Below are 27487 nucleotides of genomic sequence, written 5' to 3'. Positions count from 1 at the left end.
CACTCACGCGCGTCTCACGTGGTCCAATTCTATCCCTTTCTCCTCTCTCTCTCTTCCCTCCTCCTATCCAATTTTGTTTCCCAGAATCCCTCGGCCAAATCGTACGCCAAAAGCCCGACTTGAAACACAACACTAGAAGAAACAGAGAAGAAACAGAGAAGCACTTGTCGAGCTTCCTCCACCTCTCCTCCATGACCGGGCTGAGCTTGTTGTCTCCTCCTTCCTCCTCCTTTCTCGGAGCCTCCTCCGACACCCATTTCCTCGCCGGCCGACCCCTCAGCACCTCTCTCCTCCGCCGCGCAGGTATCCCTTCGTAATCACCGCCTGCCGTTCTCTTCTTCCCTTTCTTTGAATCAGGTCTAAAGAAGAAATCTTTTATTCGTTTACTTAAGGGGAAGAAATCGTACAAAAGCGATGTGTCATTGTGTCAAGTAAATTATCAGCATTGGAGGAGGCCATTCGAATAAAGAGGTACGGGTTTGTAGTATGGATTTCCATGTTACAGGGAAGTAATTTTTGTTACATAGAAATGTTGCAGAAAAAGAAGAAGAGTTGCTTTATCTTTCTTTCTTTCATGTATAGTTTGAGGATTAGCTCTCTATGGTGGAAAATATTGAGTTTCCTTTGTGATCTATTCCACGCGCACTTTTCCATAAATTAGAATTTTTTTTTTATCTTGATGCATATACACAACTATGCATGTTCGTATTTGCATATCTTATGTGTTTGCACGTTGATATATGCACTTGAACACAATAATCACGATCCGTGTTACATTTTTTCTTCTTCTAATTTTCTCTTCCTTTTCTATCATTTTCTCCTTTTCGGCAATTTTTTTAACAGCAGCTAATCCCCTAGCAGTTAGCTTTTGATTCATTTGATTAACACGAAAGGCCCTAAATGGGATTTGGAGATGGAAATGTGAACTAATCAAATGATCTTCAATATACTCCAATGCATTGCATTATTGGAATGAGCTTCCAGTACAACCAATGAAGCAGATACCTCTAATCCTTTTAAATTTTCTTTTCACTGCGGTACACGCCAACTTCTATGGTTGATGACAAGTTCATGGCTGGTTCGTAAAATTTAAGACCTGTGGAATAATATGAGATAATTTTTTATTTTTTTTGATAGCCCTAGCTTGGATGGAGCAACGATAACAATAAAAAGAAGTTGCTAAGCCAACTATCTGGAGTTAGCTCTATAGATCATTCTCTTCCATTCGGATTTATATATTGTTAGGTACTTTGCTAAATTTTCTTCTATAATCTCTTTCATTTTTTGCTTCCTCCCCATATTAGATTTTGACCTTCCCCTCCTTCTCAAGGCACCTCCTATTCAATAAATTTATTCCTTTGTGTTGGTGCATTGTGTAGTCCATGCTGTACATGTCCAGACCAAATTTAATCTGATCCGCATAAGTAATTTTATAGAAGCTAGACCTAATTTGTGTTGGATACACTTCTTTATTACTATATCTATTAGCCCTACTCATTCATCTCGACATCCTCTTATTGGCTATAGCTGCTACACAGCTTTTGCATATGTTATTTCCTGATTCCCAACATTGTGATCCAAAAGCATGGCTGGTCTTACAGTTATATTACACATCAAAAGTTCCAAGGATGCTGTTCTCTAATAAGTATGGCTATTAGAGTGATAAATCAAAACTTTTGCTCCTCAATAGGATCTGACATGCAATCCCCTTGTTGATATGCCCTTTATATCTCATACTAGCAAGCTGCTCAAAAAATGCAAAATTATGGTAGAATTCTGGTTATATTGTATCAAAAACTTGAAATGATCTTAATACTCTTTCCTACATTTTGGACCTCAGTCTCCATTTATAAAAGACCCTAGAGCATGATTAAAGTTTCACTTGAGATGGACAATCTCGGTTGAAACTTAAAATTTATGCCGAGAATAATTATACAAGTATGAAACCAACAAGATCAAGGATTGCCGTGTCGAAGACAACGTGGCATGCAAGCTCAACACATTGGCATGCTTCTAATATATTTTTTTGTAGGATCTTTTATCCCTAAAAGAGCCTTTTAATATATATTTTTTGTTTGAATATATGTAGTAAAGCAAGGTTTCCAATAACGGAATTAGGATTGGGATTGGCTGTCCGAAATAACGATACGTATTAGCCGCTCGTATCGGGTCGGACTATTTTTTAATTACATAAAATTCCAAATATTATTTACAAATACAAAAAAAATAAAAGAAAAGAAGAAAATAAAAATTACTCACATATAAAGCCTAAAAACTTTAAAAAATATGTTAACTTACTCAGAATTCAAAACTTTGATGAATATTGAACTGGCTATCATAAATTTTTGTGGTCTTTATATCATAATCACCATAAGTTTGTAAATAATGATACCTATGATCTGGTGCTCAAAAAAGTGATTCTATCATATTAGCCATATTGTATGAATTTTGTTATGTGACTTGTGTCTGAGGGAGATAATAATCACTATATGGATTTTGTGTCTAAGGGTATTGATGATAATAACCAGCATATGGATCTTGTGATGGCTCCAATCAATAAATACTCGATGCACCATAGTTATAGGAAGCAATATTCTCATGACAACGTTGCTAATATGTATGTACATCCTTAGTTCATTTGTCTTTAATTCTTATGCCTTTTTTATTTTCCTTAGCAAATATAAATAGGACGATCTCACCACTAGGTGTATCATTAGGTTATTATTGGTACTAGTAGGTGTATTATCTCTCGCTATCGAATTACTTGTACCAGCATCTGCTCTTGTTGTAGTCTCCCATAATCTCTTATCTAACTATGGGTTTTCTCTATCATCAAATAATATATTCTTACTTCTCTAATCTATGGAGTCAAGGGATATAATTTAAATCAATTAATTATTCATTTTCTACATTCTTTTTTATATTTCTCTCTTTCAATCTCATATTATAATGACAGAAAACTAACTTTTTCGATCTTTCTATTGTCAATTGATTACATGTTTTGGTATGGATTAAAAATAAAGTAGTCTCTGTCGCATTGTGGTGAGGACATAGTTTGACATAAAATTTTGTTTGTTATTAGTGTGAAATTTGGTGCCTCTTCCTATTCATAAATAGACAACTATTTAGTTGGAGCACTATGAGATATAGCTACAACAACTTTAGTACTGAATTAAATTTTTAAGTGTCATGCTCTTCAAAGTTTTACCTAAAGTCTTATATTTAGGTTTTATATTCTTTATTTTCATAGATCACTGATGTGATGTAAATATCCGTATAGTATTATCCTTGTAGTACATGATGTTCTTCAATGCTAAAACTGAGCAGTAAATCTAGTAATACTGGGTCTGAAGATCTCCCTACTACTAGTTATTTGCCTAAGTAAATTAAGAACCTAACCATAGGTGTATATAAAATTTGGCAGTCTCTAATCTTCATGTGTAACCAAGTCAATTTTCGATTCTTTTGCAATATCCTCTAAAATGATATCAATACAATGTGTAGCATATGCCATTCAATATAAATAAGGTTTTTCTATTACAAGAAAAATTCGAGCAGCTTTATAATTTGTCTCATTATCGGTAATCACTTACACTATTTTTTTTTCATATATTTCTTGTACCACCTCATCCATTAACTGACAAATATAATCTGCACCTTTGAAATGAGTAATAACATCTATAAAATTAAGAAATATTGTCTTATTCTCTAGTACACTAAAAATTTAATTATATTGTTTTTGTTTTGTATACTACACCCTTTACACATTAGTGTACAACCAAATTTATTCTAATACTGTTTAAATGTTTCAATGTAAGTACGAAGCTTATTTACCTTTGAGTTAAGATATTTAGTAACAATATCATTTGAACTAGGAGATAAAACACCAAATTCTACTACTTGTATAGCATCCACTATAATCTGATAATAAAGACTATCAGCTATATTGAAATGAATATAATTGTAGAAGAAAAATTCAGAGATAGTCTTGCTAATATGTTTCTTTGTATTTTTAATTTTTTTTAGAGCGATCTTGATAGAAGTCTATTTACGATTCTTTTTTCTGAAGATATGTATCCATTGGTCTAATATTTTTAAACTTTACTGTAACACCAGGAGTCTTAAGGGTAAAACTGTTGCTCCCATATTTTCTTTCTTTTTGTATATGAACTGTTCTAGATTACTAAAAGTTACAACCACTGCTTCTTCTCATCTCTTCTTCTCTATGCATATTTATACTCTCTTTCATTGCCCTACTTATCTGTCTCTCCTCGTCATTCTCTCCAGTTCTGCTTATTACTATCATTATCAATATGTACAGGACTATGTATCAATTCTTCACGAACTATTGATTATCTTTGCTATGTAGATTGTTTGTCATTTTTGCCAATTAGATGAGCACCTGTCATTTTTGCCAATTAGATGAGCACCTGAGAAGGGGAGAAGTTGTTGGCGACAAAGATGGAGACGTCACCGACAGTTGCACCAACAGCGGACCAGGTTGATCACCTAAGAAGGGGAGAAGTCATTGACGATAAAGATTCTTCTCTCCATGGCTGACGACCATAGAGGTTTCTCCTATGGTGGTCTAAGCAAGGAAAGCTCCCACTAAAGGTATCCATGGTACAAGGCCAACAGCGTGGAGCTCTTGAGCACGAGCGGTAGCGACCCAAAGTTGCCAGTTGGTTGATTTGACAATGAAGCAGCTACACCCAAAAATTTAGTATTTCTATTTTAACTATTTAACTTTAAATTAATTAAGAAGGATGAGAGAGTAGGGTTCGCCAGTAAGTCGTAGGGTGGTCATTGATCACTCAAGCACTTCAATTCGATGGTGGGTGCTCTGACGAGAAGGAAAGAAGAAGAGAGCGGGAGAGAAGTAAGAGGGAAAATAATAGGGTTAGGATTTTGATTTATAGGGTAAGCTTTGAATTTTGGTTCAAATTTGGATTTGGCCGAAAACATCGCGGCTGCCTTATCACGTGACGGTGAGAGAGAAGGTGAAGGGTGTGCTCTCAGAACTTTTTTTCCAATTCTTAAACAAGGTTTTCATACTTGATATCGGGATTGAGATCAGTCATAAAAAAAAAAGATATTTGTCAACTGTATCGGCCGCTCGTATCGAATCAGATTATTTTTTAATTAAGTAAACTCTAAATATTATTTAAAAATGTAAAAATATTTTTAATTTTTTTTTAAAATGACAAGAAAATAAGAAAATAAAAATTACTTATATATGAAACCTAAATAATTTTAAAAAATATATTAACTTAAAAAAATAAGACCCTATCTCTCTTCCTCACGTCTCTCTTACGATATAAGCCAATTTTTTTTTATGATTTTAATTCTTTTTCTTACTTCTATCTCTCTTCTTGCTTCTCCCTCTTACTATCACGTCCCACAACTTTTTATTTTCATCTATTTCTTCTCTCTTTCCCTTCTTTTCCCTTTCTTTTTCTGTTCTTCCCTCTCCCCTTTACTATCTCAGCCCACCTCTCTCTCTCTCTCTTCTCAATTTCTTCTCTCTCCCTTCTCTTCCCCTCTTCTCTTTTTCTCTCTTCTCTTTCTCTCATTGTTGCAGCCTACGTCTCTCTTTTTTTCCTTCATTTCTTCTCTCCCTTCATTTCTTCTCTCCCTTCATTTCTTCTGTCTTTTTCTCCTTATTTTCTTCCCTCTCCCTCGTACTATCCTAGCCCACCTCTCTCTCTCTTCCTTCCTCTCTTTCTCTCTTTTTCCCTCTCTCTTTCTCTCTCGCACCCGCATCAAATGGGATTGGTTGATACAGCAGATCGCAACCAGATACAAATTAGATATCGGGCCGATACAAATAGAGTATTCTGCGAATACCCTAGGATCAGGATCGACAGAAACTAGCTTCCATGAATCACGAAAAATTGAGCTAGCTCTATTATTTGTATACCCCAAATTAGTTTTTAAAATGTAAAAGAAAAAGAAAATACTTAAGAGAATGAAAGAAATTTTTTCCTTTTGATGGAATTTGAAGAAGAAATTTTGAATTCCTTCTTAATATCCTCTCTTTCTCTTTCTTGCTTCAACATTTTTTTAGTAAAGTGGCTGCCAAAAGCTCAAAGAGACTTTTACTAGCCCTTAATTGGTTAATGGGCTGATTCTTCATTGGCATAGCCATCCTTGAGCAGATTGCTAGTTTTGACTTTTGACCTTGGTTTTGGACCACCAAAGGTCAAATTGACCCGTTTTGACCAACATTTTGGTTGTTACTAGGAGGTTGAAAAAGGAAATGAACCACAACAAAATTGAAACTTCAAACTATGTCTTGAGTGCTTAAAGACTTTACTTTCTCTAAAGGTGTTAAAAGTCAAAACCAACTAAAAAAGAATTGCTTACTGAAGTGGTTGTAGGCTTGTAGCCCGATCAGTTTTTGCCATAAATGATGAGCTCTCCCCATAGACTGAATGCAAAAGTGATGACATTTGCATGCTTAACTAATTGTTAAATGTGCATGAAAGCGTTCTTGGTATTTACAGTCAGTATGTACTGCTGTATAGCTAACCTGAGCTCTCCTTTTCGCCACTTTATACACTGCTTTAGTTCGCTCATATTTCAGTCTTATGCTGCTTTAGCATGTATGCGCAATATTTAGCCTACAAAGGGCAAACAATTGTAATTATCTTGCTGTTTAACATGATGCTATCAACTTTGTTTTGTGCTTGAAGGTTACGAGAGCTTCAAGGTTCAGTTAAATTAAAAAGAAGGCCACCTTTGAGGCGTGGAAAGGTATCTGGACGTCTTCCTGTGCCAGAACACATTCCAAAGCCTTCTTATGTTGGTTCAAACCAATTACCAGAACTCTGTAGTGAACGTCAAGTACATGATGCTGAAGGCATTGCTGGCATGAGAGCTGCTTCTGAGCTTGCTGCACGTGTTTTAGACTTTGCAGGAACATTAGTTAGGGTGAGAACCACAGATAACTATTTCATTTTTGTATTCCAACTGTCTGTTTATTCTTTCTTTTTCTCACAAGTGCCTCTATAATGAATTAGTGATGCATGCTTCTGTTTTGCTTTATGGCTCCATTTTTTTCCTGTGACTTTTAAGTTTAATACAGTTTTGCATTATGGTAATGCGGAATCATATTGTTTTAGGCATGTTCATTTTGATTATTTTCTCTAATTGAAGAAAAATATGATATTAAATTATTAATAATACAAGGAATTCTGAAACACAAATGTTAGCATAGTCGCATAAATTAGATTAGGAGACTCAATCTATGAATGCTTAGTTTAATATCTTTTAAGAGCCTATCCAAAGTTCAGATGAGCAGGAGATCTGCATTAGGTGCTTCATATCCACATTAAAATTTTTGTTTTCATGGAAAATCATGGACTTCTAAAGAACTAGTGCTTTTAGATGGTCAATTTGCATTTCTCTCTCGGAATAGAGCAAAGGTCCGATACTACACAAACTGTCCAAATGTTACCACAAGTACGTAAGTTTGGATGAGTGCAAACATAGAAGCTAGTCTAATAGGGAGACTTTGTCTAATAAACATGTGATAACAGAAGATTAGGGGGAAAATAAAAAAATTAGCATGCAAATGATGAGAAGGGAACATAATCTGCTTGCAAGAAATCACTTACACAAAAGATCCGGAGAAACCTAAAATATTGGACATAAAAGCAAGGTTCTCAGTTTTGGCTGATCCCACTCAGGATCGGTCGAAACGGATCAGGATTGACGCATCCCACTCAGGATCGGCCGAAACGGATCAGGATTGGCGCTACCAACCAACTAGCTAGTTTCAACTAGGGTATCGACCAATCCAATGGGTCGGATTTGACTCTGGGGACATCAGTAATTGATGTCCTCCCTCCCAATTGCCTCTCTTTCTCTTTTTCTCTTCTTCCTCACCTCTTCCACTAGTGACCTCAACCTCTAGCGATATTTTCCGACGAAGATCTGACACCCTCAGGTAAGTTTTTTTTTTAGTTTTTAATTTCTTTCTCTTTCTACACCGAGTAGATCCGATGACCTCTACTTGTTATTATCATCCTCAAACACAAGTCAAACAATAAAATCCGTACAATATAACCAGTATGATGGAATCATTTTTTAAAGCATCAGGTCCTAGGCATTATTATTTATAAATTTATGGTGATTATGATGATGATCATAGAAATTTAGGAGAGCTAACTCGGTATTTCATCAAAGTTTTGAATTTTGAGTAAGTTAATATATTTTTTATTTTTTAGGCTTCATATGCGAATAATTTTTATTTTCTTATTTTCCTATCATTTTTTCTAATTTTTTTTAAAAAAAATCTGCATTTTTATATAATATTTAGAATTCTACGTAATTAGAAAATAGTTTGATCCGATACGAGCGGCCGATACATATCGTTCTTCTGGACGGCCGATTCCAATCACGATCCTGAGAACCTTGCGTAAAAGATGAGGTACGCATAATTGTAGCATCCAAAGAAAATACTATAATAGAATAGGGGGTCAATAGAATCTTAGAATTAGGGGTGTCAAAATAAACAAGCCACTTGGCTCAAAAATTATTTTTTAATACTATATATATTAATATATATTATATATAAGTATATCCATAACCATGAGATCTTTGGTTCAAAAATAGGCTCGATAGGCTCGGCTTAAAAATAACCTAGTATAAAGGCTTGGGCTCAGCTTTGGCTCAATTTGAGCCTGAGCTAGAGCCGGCTGACTCAGGCTCGGCTCTTTTACTGTTTTACACCCCTACGTTGAATAAGAGAGTAATAGAAAAGAGGCTTGTTTTAGAGAAAAAGATACTTTCTTTTGCTTAAACACCTCAAATACTACTATTTGATCATCATATGAGAATTCAAAAGATATGAATGTAATAATCCGAGGATACTTAAAATGTTATAGAAGATATAGTGGGATCAATTTTTAAATGGTCATATAGAAACTGAAAAATCTATATTTCTAATTGATATAGTCTAATAGTATGTTGCTTACTTAGCTGTGGATCTCATTGGCCAGAAATCAGATCATACTGGACTACTCCTTGTGCTACAAAACTAAAGATGAAATTGTGATATAAAAAGTTGGTTTTGGCAGTGTGGCATATTGCAAGTTTAGGAGGTATGAACGATTACATCATTACACTGCCATTTGTTGTAGTACAAATACTCCTACTTCAATCCTGTTTAGCTATTGCAGTGGTGTAGCTTGATACTTCAATCCTGGTAGGTTAATATATAGTCCATATCGCACCTGTTCCATGCTGGTGCATATGATGGATTTGCACATAAAAGGAATATGTTAGGTACTTTTCTTCATTTACATTCTTTTAGTTTTAATATTTTTTAGGTGATGAAAGTTTTGATAGTCCCAGAGTTAGGACTATTCGAAATTATATTTTGCATCTTTATAGTATACTGCTATGAAAATTGTCAAAAGTATTTAGATTTCAGACTCTCAAAGGTTATAGATAACTAAATACTGACACATGGTACAATTGGATTTTTTTTCTATATGCTTCTATTTCTGTATTTGTAATAAGTGATTTGGATATCATGAAAATAATGTTCACAAAGTGCCTCCTTTTATCAGCCATCTGTTACGACAAATGAGATTGACAAAGCAGTGCACAAGATGATCATTGAGGCAGGTGCCTATCCTTCTCCACTTGGATATGGTGGATTCCCCAAAAGTGTTTGTACATCAGTCAATGAGTGCGTGTGTCATGGCATACCTGATTCCCGCCAGCTGCAGGTTTGTAAGATGAAATTTTTCTTCATTGTTTTGTACATAGAGTTAATATAAAGTAATAATATCAAAATGTTGGATTAATATTTCTTGTTTTTTCTGCAGAATGGAGACATAATAAATATTGATGTGACTGTTTTCTTAAATGTGAGTTGTTTAACTCTTCAGTTAAATATCTTAAATGAATTGTTAGACCATCTGTTTTCTTCTTCTCAGTTGATTTTTGTAATTCATTTACTGTGCACATCACATCCTACTGATCAAGTGGGTGGGTATTGCCCATTTTGATTAGTCAGGTCCTCTTGTCTCAGCTAGCTTGTACAATCTAGTATTGCACTAGTAAATCTTGTGCAAGCTTGTGTCAAACCTACACAGAGTGGTGCTTTAATTAGGATGGATCCCTAATATCAGACTTCCACATGGCTGGAGAAAGATAAAACTTCATAGATAAATGAATCGACGATGGCCGTGCCATAGACACGAACCGTGTCAACCACCAATCGGCATGGCATGTGCCATAAGAGGAGAGAGAAGAAAAGGGATACTCACCTTCGTCTTCGCCGTTGCCGTTGCCACTCGCCTTCGCCACTGTCGTCGCCATCGCTCGATCTCACGTCTTAGCCTGAGGGAGGAGGAAGAGAGAGAGAGAGAGATCTGGTCTGCAACTTAAGTTTTTAACTGATAACCTTATCTCTCTCTCTCTCTCTCTCTCTCTCGATCTCTCCTCCTCCTCCCTTAGGCTAGGGCACCCGACGCGAGATCGGGCGACAGCGGCGATCGGCAACGGATAGCTAGACGACGAGGTCGATAGCGAACGGCGGAACTATTAGGAGGGGTGCCATCCATGAAACGAATACAATCTCTTCTTAATTGTGTGCCAGAATTAATATCCTTTTCTACAATGCATTTATGTTTGACTCCTTAGCATGATTATATGGCTCCAAGTTTCTTTTCTTATTTGCTTTGTGTTCTCCCTGTAGTGATGTTGACTTACCCCTATGAAGTATTGGATCTTGGATTCTCCTTTATGATTTTTCTGTATCTACTTCATTGCATAGATTTTAGAGGGTATTCCTTGAAACTTGAAATTATATATATATATATATATATATAATGCCCATCTGGACCTTCACAGATTACCACAGGAAGCATGAAACACTAGTTGTAACAGTGTTGCTGTGGGATTCCTAAGAGGGATTAGGAGCAATATAGAAAAATTCAAGCTACAGCTTTAATAACAATCTTTCTGTTAGAAAAAGGATAATGAAAGAACTGTGTCAGTACATTTATGTTACAACGCTGATGTTGTGGATTTAGGTCCCCAGAGTTGTGTGAACAATTGAGCTCTACATCTTGCAGAAACCTAAAGGAAAATTCCATTAGGTATTACAAGTTGTGGAAGGCTTTGCTTGATATATATCAAGATTGCAGACAAGGATTTACATAGGTGAAGCCCAGTTATGGTGACTAAGGGTACGTAGATGAAGCCATGTTGTTATTGTTTATTTATTGCTTTGTAGAACTATTCAAATTAGACAAGAAGATAAAAGATAGGAATTTCTTTAGAAGTATATATACTCAATCTCTAAGATATCTGTGCTATTACTACTTGAGGTTATCTCTCTGTGTGGATCTTTACATGCAAAGAGGTATAGAGGACAAAGAAGCCTCACTTAAGAGTGAATACGAGAGGAGCTATGAATAATAGATCAGATAAAATATAGGTTAAGCTAGGTATTATTCAGATATGGATGGAATATTTATTTTCAGATTGCTGCTTAATATATATGTTGACGTTTCTTTCATGCCCTTGTGTGCAAGTAAATGCTATCTTTCTTTCTTTGATTTAGCCCTTAATAATTGTCGGGGTATGTTTCACTTTTGCATACATGATACAACTTTTATTCACTGATCTTGCTCTAAAATAGCTTTTCTCCTGATTTATTCTCCAGGGTTATCATGGGGACACTTCAAAGACATTTCTGTGTGGCGATGTCAATGAACCAGTAAGGCGTCTAGTAGAGGTATGTTTTCTTTGACATTTTCAGGCTAATGGACTTAGATATTCTTTTGTTGATTTCTTGATTCTTTTCATAATCAGTAGTTGAACATACATAGAATTGCTTCATAGCAAGATTCCGAATATCAAGATCGACAACCAGGAAAATGATGCACACTGGTTGTCATATAGGTTGTTCATATTGGCTGATACACTATTGGATTATTTTTTAATTACGGAAATTTCTAAAATGATTTAAAAATGTAGATACGTTTCTAAAAATTTAGAAAAAGTGACAGAAAATAAAAAAAGTAATAATTGCTCATATATGTAGTCTAACAACTAAAATAATACTCACTTAAAATTATGATAAATTTCAAACTGGATCTAGTAAATTTTTGTACTCATAAATTACTTCTACAAAAGTGTTCTTTTCACTGTTATTCAGCAATAGTAAGAAATAGGAAGCTAAAGAGTGAGAGAGAGAGAGAGGGAGAGGGAGAGAGAGAAGTGAAATGAAAAAAAAAACACAAAAAAAAAAATACTCATCTGAGTTTACCAGAGTACGAAGTAGCCGAAAAAGCTCACCGGATTAACTCAGTAAAGTATGAGAAATGGAAAGAGAGTGTGTTTGAGAGAGAATAAAAACTAAAAATTGAAGAAAAAAAGACAGCTAGAGGACATTACTGATATCCCCCAAGTCAGATCTATCTTAGATCCGATCCGAATCCTTAAAATAAAATTATTTTGCTCTGGCCAATACCAAACTGAAACCAAGTCACTATATTGGTTTTGGAATAAGATCGGCTATGACCAATCTTTGATCTGTTTTGGCCAAATCATCTTGGGATATGTCGAAACTCGAAACTAGAATCTACATGTCATTAGATGGAAAAGTTTAATGTTATATGCATATGCTTAACTACCTAGTCAATTTATATACAACAACTACTCTTGGTAGGAACTCTTTACTATTTGCATGACTTTTGAAAAAGTAATATTATATTCTATTGTTTTGTGGGATATCTGAAGTCTAATTTTATCTTCAATATTTTAATAATGCTTGACTATTCCATAGGGGAATGCAAAAGATATTCTTTTGCTCAAGGTTTCCAGTAATGGGATTAGGATCGGTTGCCCAAGAAATCAGTACATATCGGCTGCCCGTATCGCTTGTTGATACGATATCGAAGTAAAACTTTCAAAACTGACAAAAAAGATAAGAAAATAAAAATTAAGAAATTACTCACTTAAAATCATGATAAATTTTAAGTTTGGCCTAATAAATTTCTATGTTCATAAGTTATTATTACAAAATTGAGAAAGAAATATTCAAAAGAGAAAAAACACTCACATGAGTTCATCGGAGTGTGGAGTGCGGAATGGAACTTTCAGATGAACTTGATGAAATGAGGGGTGGGATGAGTGTGTAAGTGTGTGTGTGTGTGTGTGTGTGTGAGTGTGAGAAAGAAAGAGGTGAAAACTTAAAAAGAATGCAGTTTGGGACATCGACTATTAATGTCTCCCGGGTTGAATTCGAGGTAGGGTTGTCCTGTTACATGTTGAATTCGAGGTAGGGTTGAACACTAACTAGAGGCATTGAGAGAAGAAACTAAGTATTTACCTTAAGTGGATAAGAAATATCATCTTATTTTAAGAGAGTACAATTGCTACCATTCTTCAGCAAGAAATATAGACTAATTAGGATGTCTTACATAGAATTAGAAAACGATGGTTGATATGGAAAAACAACTACAGTATATTGTGATCTCATTTCCCAGCAAGAAAGCTAAATTTTGTAGGACAACAATAGAGTGGGTGGATCAGAATGTTAGGCAACCAAGAAACAACATACACAAAGTTAAGTATCTCCAAGATGAGGATGTTGAGGTGGATGGGTGAGTTAGTAGGGAACATAGAATAAGTAATTAATGTATGACAAACAGATTATGGCTAGCAGTTATAGAGAATATGTTAACATGAGAAGCAATTGAGATGGTGTAGAACATGTTAAGAAGAGACTAAGTAATGCAACAATATAGAGGAGTGGTTTATTCAAGTAGAAGGCGCTGTTAGAACTTAGAAGTAGCTGAAGACTGGAGCTGACATGGAAGTAGTAAGAAATGACAAGCTATTTTTCAAATCAAAGGTGTCTTTAGAAGGAGCAAAAGATGAATCTCACATGCAATTAGAAAGAACGGACATGATAACTCTTAATCTTGACAAAGAACCATGCCTAACAGGAATTAAAGAAGGAAAGTGTCCATATAGCTTATGTGCTTATCTTAAGTTAGCTAGAACTAAAAATTTTGTTGTTGTAGTTATTGATTATTCAAAAAATTTCTCGTAGCAAGGATGTGGTATACAGGACTTGTTATTGTTTATGTGATTTGTTATGCTGGTTTTTGCTGCGAGTTTTGTAAGTGATGCAAGCATCATTACATGATAAAACAGGTGAATGTTGCCTTCCCTCAAGAGGAGGAAACATATTGCACTGGTGATAGGTTCGCTGCCACTTGGTAGAGGAACAATATACTATGTTTGAGTGCATGCAAAAGCTTAAAACTCCTCATTCATAGCATGCTGCTATTAGGATAGACAATAGCCTCCTGATAAGAATTAGGTTCATGATTTGTGTGAAGTGTCATGAAGATATGAAACTCAGAAGAATAACATACAACATCAATAAATCTATATCTCTGAGGTGACACATATATAAAGATTGGCTAGGGCCCACAGTACCAACAGGAGGAGAGGGTGTAGAAGGTGGCACAAAAGATAAAATAGGAGATGCAGATGAAAGAGGTATCAAAATAACTCGTCGAGAGTACACTTAAGTAATTGGACGAGAAGAGAGAGGATCACTAGGACATCAAACAAGAGGCTCCTTAGAAGAATTTGGAGTGGGCATAGTCTCAAGAGGAGGCTGAAGAGAAGATGTCTAAGATAGAGACGTAAGGAAAGTGAGGTTCTAAGACTCAGGAGAGTAATAAGGAATATCCTTTAGAAAAGAGACATGATAAGCAATCCGTCCTACGAGTCAAAGAATCATATAGCCTTTGTGTTCAAAATTGTTCTAAGAAGAACACATTGCACATATCAAGCTGACAGCTTGTCACATTCATAAGTAAGGTGCAAAATAAAGCAAGTGCATCCAAAAATACTAGGATGACTGTAATTTGGTTTAAGAGAAACGAAGTTCACGAGGAAAATAATCTCGTAGGAGAGAAAGCATGAGATTGATAAGGTTAACATTAGCCAAGAAAGCTTCAACCCAAGAGAAATAAGGGCTAGAGGAATTGAGAATGATAGCATGCGTAATCTCTAAAATATGACGATGTTTATATTATAATATACCATTCTGCTCATGAATGAAGGGTTTTCAAATAGTACCATGAGGGTAGAGAATGGAACACATAGCAATAGAAATGTACTCTCAAGCACAATCAGACCTAAAAATCTTAATATGTTTATGAAACTAAGTGTAAATCATAGATATAAATCTGATATAACTTGGGGAATCTCAGATCGATGACGAATGAGATAAACACAAGTATATCTAGAAAAGTCATCAATGTTACTTATATTATACAAATATCCACACTTGGAAGGTAAAAGCGTAGCTCCCTAAATATCAGAATGAACAAGATCAAAAGATGAACTACTTTTACTATTATTTGAAAAAAAAATGATAGCTAATTGTTTGGCCAACTTACAACTCACACAATCTGATATAAAACTAGAACCAAAATATTCTCATCTTAAGACTCCAGAACGAGAAAGACCTTTAGGACGAGATTTGGACAAATGACCTAACCTACAATGTAACAGATATACACCAACAAACTAGAAATAGGTGAGACAGGTAGATGAAAAAAAGATAATGTGGTAAAGGACACCAGCTCTACAACCAACTCCAATCTTCTGGCTAGTAAATAAATTTTGCACAATACAAGAAATAATAAATAAGACATGATAGTTAGAATCACAAATGCTACAAAGTGAGAGAAGTTTCTTGCTCAAATCAGTAACGTGTAAGACATGTGAAAGAGTAAGACAACCAAAATGTTCAGAGATAGTGGTATAAATCTAGACTAACAAATGGGAAGAAAAGATCCTTTTGCAATCTAAAGTGGTGCAACTGTGACATGAGTGAGCAAGCAATAAGTATTAAGGAATTTGGAGTCATACACTAAGTGGCTCTAGAGTCCATAATCCAAGTGTCACGAGTACTACTAGAAGGAGTAGACATGGTTAAATGATCTGCTAGAAAAATAGAAGTAGTGAGCATTGGATTCTATAAAAGATGATTGAGAAGTTGCCTCTATTGGGCCAATGTTTGCTCAATTGGCTGAAGATGATCTGATGGAGCAGTGTGCAAATGATAATAAAGGGCATCTCAGAAGGAACGTCAGTAGCCACAGATGCAGTCGAGCATGGATGAGTCTTTAGTTTGTGATTTTTGCATTTCTTAGGATATAATTCCCAACATGTCTCAATCAAATGCTCTGGCTTGTGACAAGAACCTGATCTATCTCGGTCAAAGGGAATGCACTAGTTAGGCATATCAAGAATGAACTATACGAAGACGGGTCTCCTCAGTAATTACCTCAGCTACATTTGACTCTAAACTTGGTAGAGTGCCATGATGGACAAGTCCCTTACCAAAGGAGTAAACTTTGAATGAAAAGCATACAAAAACTTGTAAAGTTAACAACGTTCTCTAAAAAGCTCATAAGTTAGAGAAAGGTCAGAAGGCTCTAAGGCCCGCAACTCATGCCAAAAATTATGTATATGACTATAAAATTGATGGTTAGATCTGTAATGATTAAATAGTAGTTGTTTGTGAAGGAAATAAATGTTCTAGCAGTCAAAAGAATCAATCTTAGGATTGGGCGTTCAAACAACTGTTCATGCAGACGAACGGCCCTTCCGGCGTTTGAATGCCAATTCCCGAGAACAGAAGAAGATTTAAGGCATTCAAATGGCATCCCTTGGCTCTAAGAAACGGGCCCTACTTCTTTTCTATCATTTTTCCTACCGATTACATCGATTTTCACCATTGCCATCTCCACCACCTTACAACAACCCTAGGCCGATCACCACCATGCCTCTTCGGCCTTCACTTTCCACGATCCACTCTGATAGATTCATTCTCCTTTCTGAATCTATCTCAAACCCAAAAGCACTAAACCATTTAACCGTTTGATTGAGTTACCTTTTAACTTTGGAGATCCGCAGTAATCCTAATTTTTTGCTCGAGAGTCAAAATCCAATTCCGTCTTCAAATTTGGACTCGCAGCAATCTTAGGGTTAGGAAGGTGATTGTTACAAGATCATTCACCTTGCTGAGTTGTTTGAGCATCAAATTGAAGGTGATACTCCCGAGCACCACTACACTTGGCAAAATGTGACCTAAAGTGGCACTAAAGATCAATTGTGATGGTAAATTGAATAAGATCTGGACAAAGAGTATTGTCAATGGAGGCGATCAAATATGCCCAAACACGATGATTATGAGCCTTCCAAGTAGTATATTATTTGGAGTCGTCAGAGGGAACAAGACCGGATATGTCAAGATGATTCGAGAAATCATGTCCATCAAGTGCACTCTCTACAATGGCAAATCAATATGGCCAATCAACAGCAGTGATAGGCATGAAGTCAGCGGAAGGAGGAAGGTTGTCACGACCCAAATTAGGAATCATGACCGGCCATGCATCTCAATATGCTTGAGATGCACGAAGCCTTAACAATACTCTCTACGTATACGATGATAAGATAAATAAATAAAATGAGAATTTGCTTATTAAAAAAAAATACTTTATTACTAAATGTAATTGAAATAAAATAAATAATGTTAATGTTTTTGAGTCTCTAAACTAAACTAAAATAAAATAAAATAAAATCTTCTAATCTAAAGCACAAAATCTAAAAGAGCGGAAAGGTAAATAGGTGGATCCTAAGTGGAGGTGGAATCCGGGTACATCACGCTCAGTCGCCCCGCTGACTATTACCTGAAATAAATAAACAAATACAAAAAAATAATAGAACTCGTGAGCCAACAACTATAGCTCAATGAGTGGAATCCACTCGAACCAAATAAATTTAAAACATATTAATGCTGAATAAATTAACTAAAAGCAATAATATCCATCATAGTATGCAATAGGCATGCTCTCTACATAATAACAATGGTAACAATAGAGAAATGTCACAACTTGTAACCTTGCACATTTTCCAACATATTACATCTTTTTGATATTTATACTGTCATATGTCTCAATGGGTCTAAACCCTGTGGATCCACATCAACTAGAAGTCACCTCGAGATGATGCTCGGGACTTTTCTTCATAGCTGATCCGGTTAGGGTCATCAGAGGGTATCACCCTGTGATCAACACACTCTGTCTTTTCCTCTAACCGTTGAGAGAAGTTAGAGTCACCTAGGAAGTTTTCTCATTTTTCCTAGAACTGTTCCCTAACCCTGCCAGAGTCACCTAAGGAAGTCACCGCAGTGATCTAATTTAGGACTTTCCCCTGGACTTCCAGATAGACTTGAGTCACCACGGAAAATCGCAAACGATTTATACCGGGACTGTTCTCTAAGTCATATCAATACTAGTCTCATTTTTCTTTTTACAAATTTCAATATTAGCACGAAGTATGGTGATGCACTGAATATAATAATTAAATGTACACAGGAAATAAAACAATTAAATTTTCGCATGTACGGATGAAATAAATAGACTTGCACACAGAAATTGCAACAATTTAATTTTTACACATGGGGGTGAAATAAATAATTTGCACACAGAAAATTTACATGGTCTAACAAAAATACGAAATACAATAAAATAAATACGTGAGTGAACCCACTCACCTGAGTCTAGGCAAGACAACCAAAATCTCAAATCTCTAGCCCACGTACTAAAAATCACCACCTTAAATAATAAATAACAATATCAATTTTTTAATCAAAACAATTATTAAAAATGTTTAAACAATTTAACCTAAGAATAATTAATTTGGGCTAAAATAAGCCCAAATCAATTGGGCTGGGCTGTAGTTGGCCCGCAGCCCACCCAAAACAATTTCATAAATGGATTGGGCCAAGGCCCAATCCAATTAGATAATGGAATCGGGTCGGGTTCCTTGGATTCGGATCCAACCCGACCCGAATCCATCACTAACGGGAGAAGATTAGACTCGGGCAACCCGAGTCTGTCTTCCCCAAACCGAAGAGAGAGAGAAAAAAAAAAGAGGAAAGAAGGAAGAAGAAGAAGAAGGCGACGCCGGCGGCCGCCACTGCGGAGGTTCGCCGGCGCACCCTCAGTTCCTGACGGGATCCGGAGGTAGCGGCCGCGACTCGAAGCCGCCGGCCGGCCCGATTTGCCGACGAGGCCGAAAACCCCCAAATCAAGTAATTTCGAATTTTCTCATTTAAAATTTAATTAAATTAGAGGGGTGGGAGAAGGCTTACGGGGGAGTCGTGTGGTGGTCTCTACTGGCTCCGGCGATGCTCCGGCGGCCGATTCCACGGCGACAACTCCGTCGGTGAAGGAGGAAGAAGAGAGAGAGAGAGAGAGAGAGAGAGAGAGAGAGAGAGAGAGAGAGAGAGAGAGAGAGAGAAAGAGAGAGATAATTAAGCCTAATTTATAGATTAGAGAGAAAATCTAGACCTAATCCGATCCGGATTAGGCGTGATTTTCTCTCTCTCTCTGCGCCATGATGCGTGCTGGAGAGGGAGAGGGGAGGGCTGCACGTGCAGAGCACGTGCACCCTCCTCTCTCAACCTCCCCCCCACCCTTTTTTTTTTTTTTTTTTTAATATTCTGGTTCTGACAAAGGTAATCATAGGCTAGATCAAAATGCGCCACTAAAAGCTATAATAGCAATTAATTTAACAATAGTAATTAATTCTTGGTCATATTTGGTACAATTTAATTCAACAATATCAATTAATTCTTGATCAGACTTCAAATAGCAGTAATAATAAAATTGAAGTTGCAGAGCAATGAATTTGGTCCAACCAGCAAATTGGTTGACAAAAATAGAGGAGAGAGATGACCTTGCTGATTGGAGAGGAAAGAGGCGATCTAGCTAATATTGGAAAAAAAAGTTGGCAACAATTTCTCATTGCCACTGGACTCGAATTTGGCCTCGAGATCATGCTCAAAAGAGGAGATGATCGGAGAGCTCCTTCTATAAAACCGGTGGTGTCGACGAAGCCAAAGATCTCTCATTGTCATTCAAGGTGCAAAGTCAATAGCAGTATCGATGGAGATCCTCAAACGATATCATCAATGCCGACGGAGTTAGTCGAAGTCCATGGAGATCTTGTGCGTCCTGAAGAAATTCGAAGTGGAGAGCATGGAGGACAAAAGAGATATAGGCGAGGTGACTCGAGCTCAATGGGTGAGCAAGGCCTCTACTTTCAATTGCCCTCAACGAGTCCACTAGCAAAGGGGATCGCCAACAATGAAACAAATGGAGAAGCTCTGAGTTTTTCTTATTAAGAATAAGTGTAAAGCTTTAGAACCATTAAAAGCTCTCTCAATCAAAGGTCTCTCTCCCTCTCTCTTTTCTCTCTTTCTCTCAACTGAAGGTCTCTCTCCCTCCTCACTCTCCAAACAGTAGACCTCATCTATATTAATTATTAATTGATTTCTTCATAAAATGTGAGTAGTAGATCTTTTTTATGACCTATCTTAATTTCTATAATTCAAAAAGAATTAGGATATTTTTCTTAAGTTCCTACTAGTTTTAGAAATTGCTAGAGTTTTTTAAATTTTCATTATATAAAAAAAATAAAAACTTCAAAACAAACAAAATCCAAAACATTCAGTTGTTTTTGGGACCAAAACTTTGAGCTATATGAAGATAATTCTCCATATATTTCCTTGCTAATCATAAATATATATTAGTTTGTTATGATAGAAATATTCCATAGACTATGTAATTGAATTAATATATGCTACTAATATCATTATTGATGCTAAAACTTCACCCACATATGTGCTTGCATAACCACATAATATTTTCATCGCTGCACAGCAGATGAATCTTCACATGTGGCTGCAGGCTGCATATGCATTTTGGTAGCTTGATGTCTCTTACTGTGAGTTTTTTTTCACAAATTACCTATAAGTATCCATTTACTCACCTTTTGACATACTAATTCGATACTAATAATTCATGTAACTAGATCTTCACATTGATTTTGTTGTTTGATAGTTGTTTGCTGAGGTATGGTAGAAGCATCATTCTTTAACATATCAAAAATTCCCATACGATCATTTATTCTAAGCAGATAACTGAAGAATGCTTGGAAAGAGCCATTTCTGTCTGCAAGGACGGTGCTAATTTTAAAAAGATTGGCAAGAGAATCAGGTAACATTATGCACTTATGCTGCCACCAAGTCATTTCCAATCTTAATTGTCTTATTAAGAATTAGGTAACATTTTCCTTCTCTTTCTTTGTTACAACTTAAGCTGAGAACACTTGTTTACAGATGTATGTCAAATGAGACTCGATTTCTATATAAATTCAAAAATGTTGTGAGAAATTGTTCATATCCTGCAACAATAATATTAGCTTTGCACCTCCCAAAATTAGATAAACAATCAGATGGCATATGCATTGAAGTAATAGTCATATAAGATCTATTATTTTTACCCAGGTTCGAAAAATTGGAATCAGGATCAAGATTGATCTTCCGATAAAACGATACGTATTGACCGAATCAGTTGTATCAGCCAAATCAGTCGTATCGGCCGCATCGATCGCCTAGATCAAATCGGACTTTTTAATTACGTAAAATTCTAAACATTATTTAAAAATGTATGAAAACTTCTAAAATTTAGAAAAAAGTTTAAAAATAAGAAAATAAAAAAAGAAAAACTATGGTGCAATAAAATTGAAAAGAATAAGAGATTAGAAAGAGAGTGAATAGAAGAAAATCAAACAAAAGAAAGAAAATTTATGGTGCAGTGAAGAAGAGAAGAAAAAGGGAAAGTGGAAGAAATAAAAAAAAATTAAGAGAGAAATAAAGAAATAAATTAAAAAATTATATACTGAAGTTAGTCAGAGTTCGCTGAAGTTCATCGGAGCTAGATTTTTCCGTAAAAGATACAATGGTTATATGGTAAGGAAAGAAAAAAGATAGAAAGAGTGAAAGAAAGAAAGAAAGAGAGTAAGAGAGAGAGAGAGTTCGGATCGGGATCAGCTTCAGCCAATCCTAATCCGGATCGATCGGGCGAACCATGAATTTTACACTTTAAATTAATCTTAAAAGCGTAAAATATAAAAACAAAAATATTGTGCCGACTAGTCGTGTCGATTAGGCATACACCCATGCTACCAACATAACCCACAACACCATAGCATAGGGATGTGCCAATACTCCATCAACATGGCAATTGGCAAGGATGTGCCTACCAACACGATCATCCTTAAGTGAAACAATTATTTATAGTTGTTATATATCACATGCCTATTACTTCGATCAAGTAATCAATAAATCTTCATGTCTATAAACATCATATTCAATCACCTGCTCGATTTATTTGAAAACAATTTCAGTCTCTTGGAGTGCCATTTAAGTTACCCTGGTGTTGGAGTATACAACTTTTCTTTGTTTATTCATGTTTCAAATAGTCACTATGCATGAAGTGGACTATCACGATCCTAATTCGGAATCATAATCAACCATGCACCTCAATATGTTTGAGATACACGAAGCTTTACTAATACTTTCTAAGTGTACAATAGCAAGAACAAAATAAATGAAGAGGATCTGCTTTATTAAATTTAAACTAATTACAATGAACATAAAACAATGTCATTATTTGTCTTTAAACGAAATATAATTAACAATTAATCTAAAACATAAAACCAAAATAGCGAAAAAGTAAATAGGTAGGTCCTAAGTAGAGGTAAGGTCCCAGTACATCTCGCTCAGTCACTATGCTGACCATTACTTGAGATAATAAAAGAGAGAAAAATAAATTCATAAGCCAACAATTATAGCTCAATGAGTAGAATCCACTCGAAAACCAAATAAATTATAAAATTTTATAGTGTTAAATAAAACCCAAGTTCAATAATATACATAACACTTTTCAACAGGCATGCTCTTAAATAATGACAATGATAACAATAAAGTCATAACTTATAGCCTTACTCAGTTTTAACATATTTTTAATATTTTTCTAATGTTTATAATGTCATTTGTCTCAATGAGTCTATACTTTGTGGATCCACATCAACTAGAAATCACCTCGAGATGACGCTTGAGATTTTTCCTTATAGCTGATCTGGTTAAGGTCATCAGATGGTATCACTATGTGATCAACACACTTTATTTTTTTCACTAATCGTTCAGAGAAGTTAGAGTTACCTAGGAAATTTTTCATTCATCTTAGGACTGTTTTCTAACCCCGTCAGAGTTACCTAAGAAAGTCACTGTAATAATCTAATATAGGATTTTACCCTAAATTTTCAGATAGACTTGAGTCACCAGGGAAAGCCGCAAGCGATCTATACCGGAACTGTTCTCTAAGTCATACCAATACTAGTTTTATTTTTTTTTTCACTAAAATTTATAATTTTCACAAGGTATGGTGATGCACTGAGTATAATGATTAAGTGTACACAGAAAATGTAACAACTTAATTTACACATAAAAATAAAATAAATAAATTTACACACAGCAAATTATATGGTCTAACAAAGGTACGAAGTATAATAAAAATAAATATGTGAGTGAACTCACTCACCTAAATCTAGGTAAGATAATTGAAATCTCTAGTCTCTAGTCCACGTGCTGCAAATCACTACCTTTAAACAATACAAGAATAACCATAATTAAATTTTATCCCTAATAAAGTTTCTTAATTTTTTAAAACCAAATAAATGACTGCAATAGGTTGAATAAAATCCATTGGATTGGATTGGACTGCAGCTGGCCCGCAGCCCACCCTTTCACTTCATGCTAGTTGGGCTGGGCCAGGGCTCAACCCAAAGCCAACAAGGAACTTGGCTACAGGTTGGCCTGCAACCCATGACTTAATGTTAGAGGTCGAGTCCGCAACCCAGATTCGAACCCGAGAGTGCCCAACTTTTTCTTCCCCAATGAGATCGGTGAAGGAGAAAGAAGAGAGAATGAGGAAAGGGAAGGGAGAGAGTATCGCCGGCGACCACTGTCACTGGCGGCCTGCCAACCTCGCCGAAGCCTTCCTAGCGACCTCGACGACCAGTACTACAGGAGGGAAGATCAATCATGGCGACCAGCAATGGAACACTTCCCACCCATGGCCGACCATGACCTGAGCCACGAGGGCCTCCCTGGAATGTATCATCAACACTAGGCTTAAAGCATGAAGCTTCCGGTGACAGAGCGGTAGTGATCCGAAGCCGTCGGTCGACGAGGTTCACCGATGAGACCGCAACACCGAAATTAGGTATTTCTAATTTACTCCATTAAATTGAAATTAAACTTGAGGGATGAGAGAGGGCTTACCGAGGAAGAGCGTAATGGTCCCTATTTATTTCGGCGATGCTTCGACTATCCGAACCCACGTCGTGATTCCGACAGCAAGAAAGAAAAATAAAATGAAGGAGAAGAAGAAGAAAAGGGAAAGGAAGCTGGGTAAAGAAGAGAAAGAGAGAATTACGGTTTAATTTATAGGATAAAAATCTAAATCTAAATTATATTTGGATCCAGCGAGATCTCTGCGGCCACCTTGTTGCGTTCCGAAGAGAGAGAGGGGAGAAGGTTGCACGTGCAGCGCACCTGTTCCCTCTTCTCTCTTTTTTTTCTTTCTCAGTTCTTACATAGACGTACTTATTTAACTAGTCTTTGTTGTTAAGGAGTAATGGTCTAAGTTTCCATCAATAGGTTAAGAATCACAAAGACCAATCAAAAAGCAATGCAACTGAGATACAAGAACAAGCACATGAGCATTGTTGTGCCATGCCCATGGGGTGTGCCACATAGAACAGCAGGTATAGATGGACACACACACACCCCACCACCACCACCCCCCCCCCCCCGTTCCAAGGCTTGTCGTCTTTTGTTGACATTTCTCGTTGTTTAATAGTTTTCTTAATTCTAGTTATTAAACACTTGTATTTCTGTGAATTTTGTTGTAATTAGTTTACTTAGTTTCTAGTTTGTACTGGTGTAAGTCGTAGTTAATTTATGTAAATATTTATTACTGCCCATGTTTTCTCAAGGAAAAAAGTGACTAACTCGCAGAAGGTAATTCACAATTATTTTACGTATTTAAGTATATGAGAGAGAGAGAGCAAGTATTTATTACTATATGCGTCTTCCCAAGGCAAAAAATGGCACCAAAAACACATTTTCATACTTATTTTGTGTATTACGTAAATATATGAGAGAGAGCAAACATATATTACTGTGTGTCTTCCTGAGGCAAAAAATGGCACCAAAAATATACTTTTGTAGTTATTTTGCATCTTACATAAATATATAAGAGAGAGAGAGAGAGTAAACATTCACTATTGTGCGTCTTCCTAATACAAAAACTGATAGAATAGTATAATTTACTAAAAAGTCTTATTGTTTTAAATGCTTACTAAGATTCTTTCTCTTCACTATTTAATGATGGCAAAGTCGAAAGAGAAAATAGAAAAAAGTTTGACATGCAACAAAAATGAAAAGTAGGTGTGACAAAATAAAAAAACCAAGTGTCTTTTAGATGCAAATTTCCCTTATTTGTTATGTTATTTTGTACTCAAGCTAGAGCAAATAATTTATATTCAACTCATTAAATCCTTCATATTGAAGCAGTTTACACAACATACAGACTGAGAGCTAAATTGGGAAAGAATTATTTAGCTCAAAGACATAATGAATCCTTTTGTTTCTTTTCTGTTTTTTTATGGAATCTATCTTTCCTACATTGCTTCTATGATAAATTAGAAATAAAGGATGAAAAAGTACTGTTCAGTTCTTACCAACTACAAGTTAAAACCATGCATTTTGCTTCTATATGCTTTTAAATTTGTTTCAAGCTTCTACAGAAGTGGACTATTTTCTCAGCTTTTCTTGTTTTAAATTATCCTAGTGAGCATGCTGAAAAGTTTGGCTATGGTGTGGTGGAACGTTTCGTTGGGCATGGTATTGGAACTGTATTTCACTCTGAGCCACTTGTCTTACATCATCGTGAGTGCTCTGTTATACTATTTTCTATTAGAACATAGTGAGTTCATTGCACATGTGATAATGTGAAAGTTTTAAGCACGCAAAATGCAAAAGTTGCGCGAAACCTAACTGATTAGACGAATGGTCTTTGATCCAGACCTGTGTTATAGTGATTGAGACAATATGATGCATCATGAGAGGACAAAAATCTCTACAAGTTGCTTTCTAATTCTTTATACGATTGAATAGGTCAATGAATATCAAGAAGTACCAACCTGACCTTTGGAAGTATGAAAATTTGGAATAGACTATAATTAATTAAATTTCATGTGGAAATTTTAACACTATTATGTTCTAGAGGATTTTGAAAGCATTTTTCTTCTGGGTTTAGAACTTTAGATCCATTCTCATGCATATGTGAGGAGCAATTAATGTGATGAAAGATGCAGTCATGAAATAATTTTATCTTCTGTTGTTATACTTCTCTGAACTCTTATGCAGAAGGGAGTGGAAATCATAGGTTTGTCACATGGTTCTCTTGAGGAACATCTCATTAATTTTCAGGATAACTTATAATTTTGTGGTGCATTCTTCTATGTAGGATCTGTTTATTGGAATAATAAGACTTGCTTGAAATTGGTTTCAATTTCTAAAATGATGTCAAATTACTGCAGTATGATTGTATCTATTCTTATGAAGTTTTTACTTTTGGACTGAGTCTTATTTTCATTTCGATGATTGATCTCTGTTTCATAGGTAATGATGAATCTGGCCGTATGGTTGAAGGTCAAACATTTACGATTGGTATGCACCTTGTTTTACTTTTTGCAAGTCAAGCAAACATCTTATCTCTTGGACAGTTATCGAGTTGATTTTACATGTAATTATGTATGATTGCGTCATGTTTATAGTCAAAGGATTATGCTGCTTTCTTGTGAAAAGGTGCAAATTTTTCACATTCTTCCAGGAGAGGGTTTCTAGAGATCCATCTTCTTGATACATCATGTTTTCCCTATCAAGTATTGCTTAAAAGTGGATTTTGTTGTTTAGCTAATTACAATTCTTGGATTTGAACAAATTTATGCCTAATCAAATTTTGCAGAGCCTATCCTTACGATGGGGAGCATCGAGTGTCTTACATGGGAAGATGGCTGGACGACTGTAACGGCTGATGGCAGCCGTGCTGCACAATTTGAGCATACAATATTAATCACTAGGACTGGTGCAGAGGTTTTGACAAAGTTTTGAGATATATCTATAACTCAACGTAAAGAGTGACAAATGTAAATCTTCGATCTTCAATTCTCAGGATAGCCTTCATTCAAGACCACTAAGTGGTCCAACCACAAGCTCTCCATGCAAAGGACTTCAGCACATAATTTTTCATAGATGTATGGGTTCTGATCTTACATGGCCAATATTTATTGATATATCTTTATTTTTCTTTCTTGAAGGGAATATATTTCTAGATCGATAGTATCGCATTGCAATTATCTGTTGCTCTCAAATTTTGTAGACTTTGAGATTACATGCTCTGCATGAACAAGAAATGAAATCCACATGAGCAAAAATCACCAGATC

The 27487-nt window shown here is 35.7% G+C and overlaps 1 protein-coding gene across 1 annotated transcript; it reads left to right on the top strand.

Moving 5' to 3' along the window:
* The first annotated feature begins 48 nt into the window (after positions 1-48).
* Positions 49-27487, top strand: LOC140758576 (methionine aminopeptidase 1B, chloroplastic-like). Its single transcript, XM_073094773.1, has 10 exons — positions 49-303; positions 393-471; positions 6696-6933; positions 9579-9740; positions 9840-9881; positions 11687-11758; positions 21046-21125; positions 25830-25927; positions 26663-26710; positions 27009-27487. The coding sequence occupies exons 1-10, from the start codon at positions 192-194 to the stop codon at positions 27152-27154; spliced, it is 1077 nt and encodes a 358-aa protein (XP_072950874.1). The 5' UTR covers positions 49-191; the 3' UTR covers positions 27155-27487.

This window comes from Typha angustifolia, chromosome 4 (genome assembly GCF_048772165.1).
Source record: "Typha angustifolia cultivar Huaian chromosome 4, ASM4877216v1, whole genome shotgun sequence".
In the NCBI taxonomy this organism is placed as follows: domain Eukaryota; kingdom Viridiplantae; phylum Streptophyta; class Magnoliopsida; order Poales; family Typhaceae; genus Typha; species Typha angustifolia.
This window is presented reverse-complemented; position numbering and strand designations above follow the sequence as displayed.